We start from the raw sequence: 9,103 nt of genomic DNA on the forward strand, positions 1-9,103 counted from the left end.
CAGGAGGGGCGCACCTCTTCGCTCGCGCACCCCCCCGGAAGGTAGACCGGGAAGGGGAGGCGGGCGGGCGGAGAGGAGAGAGCGGCGCGCAGCCCAGCGAGGGCGGGGGTTGGCTATGTGGGGGATGGTGGTGCACCCCGCAGTCTAGACAGTCCGATCCGGGCTGGGGGCGTGTACGCTTGGCGCACCTGCGAGACTACAGAGCCCCGGGCCGGCACGTGTGGGGAGTGTGGACACGTCTGTTGTGCCCCGCTTCTCGCTGCCTAGGGGAAGGGAGGGGGCGGGCAGGTGCGGCGGCCGGGCTAGTGGGAGGGGGCGGCGGCCATGGAGCGGGTGAACGACGCTTCCTGCGGCCCGTCTGGCTGCTACACGTACCAGGTGAGCAGACACAGCACGGAGATGCTGCACAACCTGAACCAGCAGCGCAAGAACGGCGGGCGCTTCTGCGACGTGCTCCTGCGGGTAGGCGACGAGAGCTTCCCAGCGCACCGCGCCGTGCTGGCCGCCTGCAGCGAGTACTTTGAATCGGTGTTCAGCGCCCAGTTGGGCGACAGCGGAGCTGCGGACGGGGGTCCGGCTGATGTAGGGGGCGCGACGGCAGCCCCAGGCGGCGGGGCCGGGGGCAGCCGGGAGCTGGAGATGCACACTATCAGCTCCAAGGTATTTGGGGACATTCTGGACTTCGCCTACACTTCCCGCATCGTGGTGCGACTGGAGAGCTTTCCCGAACTCATGACGGCCGCCAAGTTCCTGCTGATGAGGTCGGTTATCGAGATCTGCCAGGAAGTCATCAAACAGTCCAACGTACAGATCCTGGTACCCCCTGCCCGCGCCGATATAATGCTCTTTCGCCCCCCTGGGACCTCGGACTTGGGCTTCCCTTTGGACATGACCAACGGGGCAGCCTTGGCAGCCAACAGCAATGGCATCGCGGGCAGCATGCAGCCAGAGGAGGAGGCAGCTCGGGCGGCTGGTGCAGCCATTGCAGGCCAAGCCTCCTTGCCTGTGTTACCTGGGGTGGACCGCTTGCCCATGGTGGCTGGACCCCTATCCCCACAACTGCTGACTTCCCCATTCCCCAATGTGGCATCCAGTGCCCCTCCCCTGACTGGCAAGCGAGGCCGGGGCCGCCCAAGGAAGGCCAACCTGCTGGACTCAATGTTTGGGTCCCCAGGGGGCCTGAGGGAGGCCGGCATCCTTCCATGCGGTCTGTGTGGGAAGGTGTTCACTGATGCCAACCGGCTCCGGCAGCATGAGGCCCAGCACGGTGTCACCAGCCTCCAGCTGGGCTACATCGACCTTCCTCCTCCGAGGCTGGGTGAGAATGGGCTACCCATCTCTGAAGACCCCGACGGCCCCCGAAAGAGGAGCCGGACCAGGAAGCAGGTGGCTTGTGAGATCTGCGGCAAGATCTTCCGTGATGTGTATCATCTCAACCGGCACAAGCTGTCCCACTCTGGGGAGAAGCCCTATTCCTGCCCTGTGTGTGGGCTGCGGTTCAAGAGAAAAGACCGCATGTCCTACCATGTGCGGTCCCATGATGGGTCCGTGGGCAAGCCTTACATCTGCCAGAGCTGTGGGAAAGGCTTCTCCAGGTGAGGAAAGGCCCCCTCTTCCTCCCCTGCTCCGCTGCCACACGTATCTTAGTCCTGAAAAGGCCCCTGCCAAGATCCGGGGCGGTGGCATTTGTGGGGGTCACTTGACCTTATAGAGTCATGCCAGGTTTGGGAGAGTGTTTTAAGGGCCCTTATTTTGAGATGGTATGCCTGAGACCTGCTTTCTGTTCCCTCAGGGAAGTTCTTTGACGCTAAGTGTGCCCTACTGTCTCTCCTCCTGGGGCGGGATTCCTCAGGCCAGAGCCACCGGACCTCACCATTCTTCTCCCTGGGCTCCCTTTGTGTTTCCGGCACCAGGCGTGGGGCCCCCTCTGGGGGCGGGAGACTGGGCTCCTCCAGCGACTTCCCCGCTTGAATGGCTGCCGAGGGAGGGACTGGACCAAGTGCATCTGGGACTCCCTACACTCCTGAGGCACCAGATTCCCCAACACAGAACACTGGCCTTGCTGATCAGTAGACTCCAGCTGTGCCTCTCAGACCACCCTGGGATCATGGGACACAGAGCTGGGCACCCAGAGCTGCTGCTTAACACCAAAAGCTTTGATCTGCTCTGACTTGGTAGCTCTAGAGCCTAACCCACAGAGTCCCTTTATGTTCTCAGGACAGAAAGGAATGGGGCAGGATCTTTATGTAGGTTTACTTTCCAGTTAGCGTGTTGGGGAACTGAGGACTTGTCTGGGAGCAGAGGGTGGTTTTGTTTTTCTCCTAAAAGGCTGGTTTTAACCTGGATTGGAGGACCTTGTGTGTGTGAACACAGGGATGGAGAACTCCCTCAGAGGGCCCCAACTGGGAACCAGTCTTACCGGTCAGGCAGCCCCTGCCCACCTGCTCAGGCGGGCATCTGGCTTACCAGCCCAGCTGGGGACTTAAGGCTCCACTGTTGGCCTCTGGGGACTGAATTCCATCCGGGTGGCATTCATTGGCTGCCCGTGGCGGGAGAGGCTGGGGGAGGGGATTGCTGGGGATTGCTGAGTTTCTAAGGGGCTTTAGTCTGGACAATGAATCACACATACCCCCTCCTCTGGAAAGGCTGCAGTGAGGCAGCTCTGTTTCATTCTACTGCCACCGCCTCTGGTCCTAGAAAACATTGAGTTTCTGGTGGGGGGGAATTGAGGGGGTGGGGAGGGAAGATCAGAGACAAATGCCCACTTCCCTTCCCCCATCCAGAGAAAACCAGGGCAGAGAGGCCTGGGCCTGTGGAGCCAGAGCTGGGTGGTGACTTTGTCTTTGTCATGCTGGGGTGGAGGAGAGGGAGTCCTCTCCAGCAGTGTGTGTGTGTGTGTGTGCGCGCACACGTATGTATGTGTGCCTGTGTGGTGGGGTTTGGCCAAGTTTCTAAAGTCCCTCTTGGTTCTCTCTTTTCCAGGCCTGATCACTTGAATGGACATATCAAGCAGGTGCACACTTCTGAACGGCCTCACAAGTGTCAGGTAGGGGCTGGGCCAGGGCAGAGATGGGCTGAAGGAGATGTTGCTGTTCTCACGGTCGCAGCCATGAACCAGCTGCTGCGTGTGCCGGGGGCCCGGCTGACTGCCCACCGCTTTGCACACCTCCCCTCTGTTCCTCCACCCTCCCTCTGCTCTCCTCCTTTGTTCTTCCCCCAGGCCCCCTTCCCCCACAGCTGATGTTCCTCCTTCCTGGTTGCTTGGTCCTGGTTCCCACCCCGTCTTTGCCTTCACTCTGTTGCTTGGCTTTCCTCTCCTGGTGTTTGCCGACTCCTTGGATAGTGGAACGATCGCACAGATGTTGTGTTGGGAGACCCAGCCCTGTGCTGGGCCTGGCTGTTGGTTTCCAGCAGTTTGTAGGGACTGCAGGTTTTTTAAAAAGGGCTCCTGGTGGTCCAGCCAACCACTCTTCCCCTTTTCTGACCTCAGTTAGAGCTCCTCCCGGGTCCCCTCAGCTTAGGGCACAAGGCAGTGGGGGAGGTAGGAGGTAGGGAGTGGGTGGTCCTCTCCCCCACACTGGCTCCTGTTTAACCCACCCTGAGCCAGGGTTTCTGGAGGACTGGAGAGCAAAGTGGGCTCCTCTTCTTTGAGCTCTTTGCAAAGTAGCAAGTAGGGAAAGCTAAACCAGATAGATTCTCACCCTTGGTTTACCTGCTTGAACAATATTTGGGGTCCCTGCTGGTGCCCAGAAGACTGAGTTTCCTCTCCTGGACACTGAGCATTCTTGTCTGGATAGCGAACACATTTCTGTCTTTTCCTTGGTTATCTCCCCTCTCCCGTGCCAAGTTCCCACCAAGTGAGGGTGAGCCATGATTGTGGGGTGTGCATTGCAGCCTCTGATAGGATAACCTGCTTCTCCTTATCCTGTTGGTGGCAAGGGGAGAGGGTTCAGGGAGACCAGCAGGGAGGGATGAATGCTGTAAGTAGGGCAGAGCCCCTGGGGGCCAGGTGTGGACGATGTTCACAGGTGCTGGGCTAGGCAGTTTCCTGGAGGATGGCCCAGGGCGGGCCTGTGGGGATCTGTCTTTGCCTTGCTGCCTTCTCTCTCTCTGTTTCTCTCATCACAGAGCACATTCTGACTCAGGTAGTGTGCTGAGTAGCCCGGGCAGAGTAGGAGGAGCCCAGAGGGCAGTGGGGGCAAGCCCGGTGGCCTGGGGGGGTAACCTGCACTCTCTGCCCTTTTTCCAGGTGTGGGTTGGGAGCAGCAGCGGCCTGCCGCCCCTGGAACCTCTTCCTAGCGACCTGCCATCATGGGACTTTGCCCAGCCTGCTTTGTGGAGGTCGTCCCATTCGGTTCCTGACACCGCCTTTTCCCTTTCTCTAAAAAAATCATTCCCAGCCCTTGAAAACCTTGGCCCAGCACACTCCAGCAACGCTCTCTTCTGCCCAGCCCCGCCGGGATATCTGAGGCAGGGCTGGACCACCCCAGAGGGCAGCAGGGCCTTTACCCAGTGGCCTGTTGGCTAGCCTGGGCCTCCCTGGAGAGGGTTGCCAGTGGAGGGGAACAGGAGTGGCAGTTGGCCTGAGACCCCTGCTTTTGGGAGAGACTAGCAGGGTGGTTCCTGCCCACCATGCCCAGCTCCTCCCTGGGTGACTTGTTCCATCTCAGAGCCCCTAAATGGGGGTAGTAAGGAGCACCTTTCTGGAACCCCCTATAGCATCCAAGTTTCTTTCTGGGCTCTCTTGCCTTTTCCCCCCTTTCACAGATGGCACCCCTGGGCATCTGTCCTTGCCTAGGTGATTTTGGAGGTTGGTGCCTTCCTGGGAACTAGCCACCAGCTTATCTGCTTCCCCTCCCCTGGCATCACTTCCCGTAGGCCTGGGGTTTCTAGACTGGGGTCCGGCCACCCCTTTCCCCAATCCAGGAGTGAGTCGGCCTCCAGAGAAGACTGGCACAGTTCCAACTAGAGTCAACCCATGCTGCCTTCTGCCCTTCCCACTCAGATCTAGATCCTGCTTTCATTTCTGGCTAGTGAAGTAGACTTTTGTGTTTTTGAGGTTTATTAGCAGGTCTGCTCAGGAACCAAACCAATGAGTAGTTTTCTATTGGGCTATCCCAGTATATGGCTTTGGGGGCTGAAAAAGCAGATGTAGACCCCCTCCCTTGGATCCCATTGGTGTGCCCTTTAGCACCCTGCAGACTCTGCGGGGTGAACAGGAGTGATGATAAAATTTTTCATTCTAACATTTGAGGCTTTGTGTGTTTTGTCCTTGGTCTGTGTCATAACACTGACATCACTGTCCCTTGGTGTACAAATGTGCTCCTGCCCTGCCCCTCCAACATACACTCTCACAGACCTGCTGGCCCCTCCTCCAGCCCCATAGCCACAACTCCCCTAACAGGGACCCAGCAGGTGAAGACATGCTGGCTCTCGTGCTCTGGGCTGGCCAGCGAGGTGTGCCTGGGCTTGGTTAAACAGCAGGGGCATCTGTTGGCATGGTGTGGGGGTGCTGAAAACATCAGAGGTGAAGAGACAGCTCTCTGGGAGTTCGTTCCTTGGGTCCCCCACTGGCTAGGCGCAGTTCCTATTGCTCATCCCCTCCTGATGCCAGAGAGAATGAAAGAGGCCAATTACAAGAGACTAGTGCCATAGCTTAAGTAGAAAGGCCATCTGAATGTAGGGACAGGAAGCCTCAGGCTTGACAGTGGCATGTCTCCTTGGGGCTTGGCCTGAGTGTTCTTAACTGGCCCAGATGCCCCAAGTACTGCTGGATTTATGAGCTTAGTGGGCTGGGACATTTCCCCCACGTGGAGTTCAACCTGAAGCTGAGAGGCTGGAGCAGCTCAGACCTCCCTAGCTTCCACAGGCTCCACTTCTTGGGGGCTGGTTAGAGAAGGAATGCGTTGAGATGGGCATATGCTTGAGAAGAAGGGGGCCAAAGAGCCCAGGGAGCTGAACTTTCACGCATTGCCCTTAAGGGTTTTCCAGTGCTGTGGGAGAAGGCTGCTCGAGACTACCCCTGAGGCTGCCTGAGTTCAAGGGCCACCAAGGGTAGGGGTGTGTACTAGTGCCCTTGGTACCATTTGGGCCCCATTCCCAAGCTGCTCAATCCTTAGGAAGAAAAGCTTCAGGAAGTCTGGGAAGGGATCAGGACTGGGGCTCAGCGTTGAGTGGTGATGACCAACACTCATGGCCCTTAACTACAGCAGGCTGTCTAAGCACAGGGCTGTGGGCCAGGCAGCTCTTCTGAGTGCCAGAGGCAGTCACAGCATTCTGCTTCTGGCTCGCTCTCTTCCCATCAGCGTCCCTCTGTCTTCTCCCTGTCTCTAGGACAAAGAATGCTCTTCTCCTGACACCCCAGCATGGAAGTTCTGGATGTTCCCTTTGAGATCTGTCTCCCTCCGCCCCTTCTCTCCTGGGTTGTGTGACCAGGCTCTTTCATGTTCTGTGTTGTCTGAACTTCTGCTGTGCCTAGACTCTGGAGTTTCACAGGCTCCCCAGAAAACCTGGGGACTGCAGCCACAGAGGGTCAATCCTGGCACAGAGAAGCCAACAATCTCTTCAGCTTGGCTTTGAACACAGGGAAAGCTTTTGTCATGTTTTTGTTTCTTCCCCCAGCAGCAGATTTACATTCCTAATTCTGTTTGCTCAGGCGAAAGTTAGCTTTCATTCCTTGAGAGATAATCAATGGAGGACAGGGTGGGGGAAGCCAGCCCAGTCTGGGATTTTAATTTTGCTTAGCTAATCCCCAAATGGATAAGCGACTTGTGGATAATTGAAGTTTGGCTGTCCATCATCTTTAGGTAGCAAAGCATGACAGGCAAAGCCTTTAGAGGACAGATCTTAAAAAAAGGTTGGTAAGAGAAACAAGGCATCTCTTGCCTATCCATGTTGTGGCTCCCTCTCCTAGGGACTGTGGAAGACAAAATCCTGAATGTGCTTTCGAGTAGCTGGGACTACAGGCACCCACCACCACGCCCGGCTAATTTTTTTGTATTTTTAGTAGAGATAGGGCTTCACCATATTGGCCAGGCTGGTCTCAACCTTCTGACCTTGTGATCCACCCGCCTCAGCCTCCCAAAGTGTTAGGATTACAGGCGTGAGCCACTGTGCACGGCCTCAGCCCTGTTTTCTTATACCTGATCCATGTTGGTTCCTTTGAGCTCTGAGGCTTAGAACACACCCTCTCTCACTGTTGGAGGGGGTGGTCTTTGGGTCGCTGCCTGGCAAAGCTGGGTCTTGTCCCCAAATAAACCAACAGGTGCACCTCTCTTTTCTGGGGGTGTTTATGCAGCCCCTGCCCCAGTTTAGAGACTGCTGGGCTGTGTAGAGGTTCGGAGTTTTTTTTCTCCTACTGTGGCCTGTCACTGGGTCATGAGGTCTGTGGCTGAGGTGGGGCCCACCTGTAGCCGTGAGAGCAAGCATCCATGGTACTTTCTGACTTACCTACATGCTGGAATTTCCTTGCACAAATCTCTTCACCTTTCCCTTTTGGGGGTCCTGGCTGCCAAGTACTGTACACTGTGTTATAAAGTATGAGCACCTTTCACTCAGCAGAAGCTCCCTCTCCTAAATCTGGAGATGATAAGAGCACAGGCTGTGGGACTGGTTCTTAGTCCAGCTGTCTCATCCTCTCAGGGCTTCCACTGGCCCAGCTGCAAACTGGGAGAGATCAGAATCCCCTGGGGTGGCCAGGAGGATTGGTAAAGTACTGGCCTGGGTGTGGTGGGGGTGGGTGTGCTAGACTTTCTTTAATAGCTGAGTCTAGTGTTTTAAGCAAGTTCATCTTCTAAAGTTAGTTTCCTCATTTATGATATGAATACACTGAATATATAAAACAGATAAAAGCAGTATTTCATTGCTACAAATTCAGTTCAAACATATAATATTTACTTAAAAAGATAATGACATCAGAGCTAGGTAGGTTGTGCTAACATACACAGATATTTGGAACTGGGATAGTAAACAGTGGTGTCTTCTACCTTGACGGCATTGCATGCGTTTGTTTCTTGCTATGGTTGTACAGTAAAGAGATAGTTAGATGTCTGTATGTGGTGACAGTGTTCAGACACTTACCTTGAGCTCTCAGGTTCTCAGGATGTGCTTCTGTTAAAGAGAGATGGTAGAGGCAGTTCCGTTCTAGCACAAGGTAATGGGGTGGTCTTCAGTGGGTTACCATTTGATCCGTAACACATTTAAAGGTGAATGTTGGCCGGGCGCGGTGGCTCAAGCCTGTAATCCCAGCACTTTGGGAGGCCGAGACGGGCGGATCACGAGGTCAGGAGATCGAGACCATCCTGGCGAACATGGAGAAACCCCGTCTCTACTAAAAAATACAAAAAACTAGCCGGGCGAGGTGGCGGGTGCCTGTAGTCCCAGCTACTCGGGAGGCTGAGGCAGGAGAATGGTGTGAACCCGGGAGGCGGAGCTTGCAGTGAGCTGAGATCCGGCCACTGCACTCCAGCTCGGGAGACAGAGCGAGACTCCGTCTCAAAAAAAAAAAAAAAAAAAGGTGAATGTTGCTTTCTCTTACAGTTCTAAAACAGTAAACACACACACAGAAAAAAGAAATGAGTCAAAATTGACTAGAACCCATTAAACACCTCCCTGGAACCAAAATACCTTGAAAGCCAACGGATTCAGCTCTTCTCAGGGCTTTCCCAATATTCTGTGACCCCCACAGCTGGAATGCCTTTGCAAGCTCCAGCTGAGGAAGGGATGTTGTGAGGAGACTGATCACTGGTACTCAGTCAGGTCCTCAGGTACAGGAAATTACAGGAAATGCCTGCCAACCTGGTCCTCCTTCCAGGGTACTGGTTCTGACCTTCAGCTCCTGACTCATCCGACCCGGGGGCCTGGCTGTGAGTTGGTGCTCAGCTCACACCACAGCTTTCCAAAGCCATGCTCTCTTGGAGGGTAATCACACAGCTTGCCTCAGAGGGCTGCCATCAGGATGGGTTGCATGAGATAAGTGCCTCTAAAAGGGTGAGCACCGTGCCTGCCTGGCTCACAATCAATACAGGGTAGTATCATCATCCTTGCTATCACCAGCACTTCCCCAGCCTAACGTTTCACAAATGCTTTTTTTTTTTTTTTTTTT

General features: G+C 55.4%; 1 protein-coding gene across 4 annotated transcripts in view; it reads left to right on the forward strand.

Annotated features, from left to right (window-relative positions):
• The window catches only part of PATZ1 (POZ (BTB) and AT hook containing zinc finger 1), a 20,836-nt gene continuing 11,733 nt past the window's right edge, over positions 1–9,103 (forward strand). For 3 of the 4 annotated variants that reach the window (XM_011979021.1, XM_011979025.1, XM_011979023.1), the window contains exons 1-2: positions 1–1,595; positions 2,983–3,046. In XM_011979021.1, coding sequence (XP_011834411.1) covers positions 325–1,595; positions 2,983–3,046 — 1,335 coding nt within the window. In that variant the 5' untranslated portion in view covers positions 1–324. Of the gene's footprint in view, positions 1,596–2,982; positions 3,047–4,249; positions 5,249–9,103 lie in introns of those variants that run through there. The other variant, XM_011979024.1, reaches the window with a different exon arrangement.

Source organism: Mandrillus leucophaeus, unplaced genomic scaffold, assembly GCF_000951045.1.
Source record: "Mandrillus leucophaeus isolate KB7577 unplaced genomic scaffold, Mleu.le_1.0 Scaffold2, whole genome shotgun sequence".
NCBI lineage: Eukaryota > Metazoa > Chordata > Mammalia > Primates > Cercopithecidae > Mandrillus > Mandrillus leucophaeus.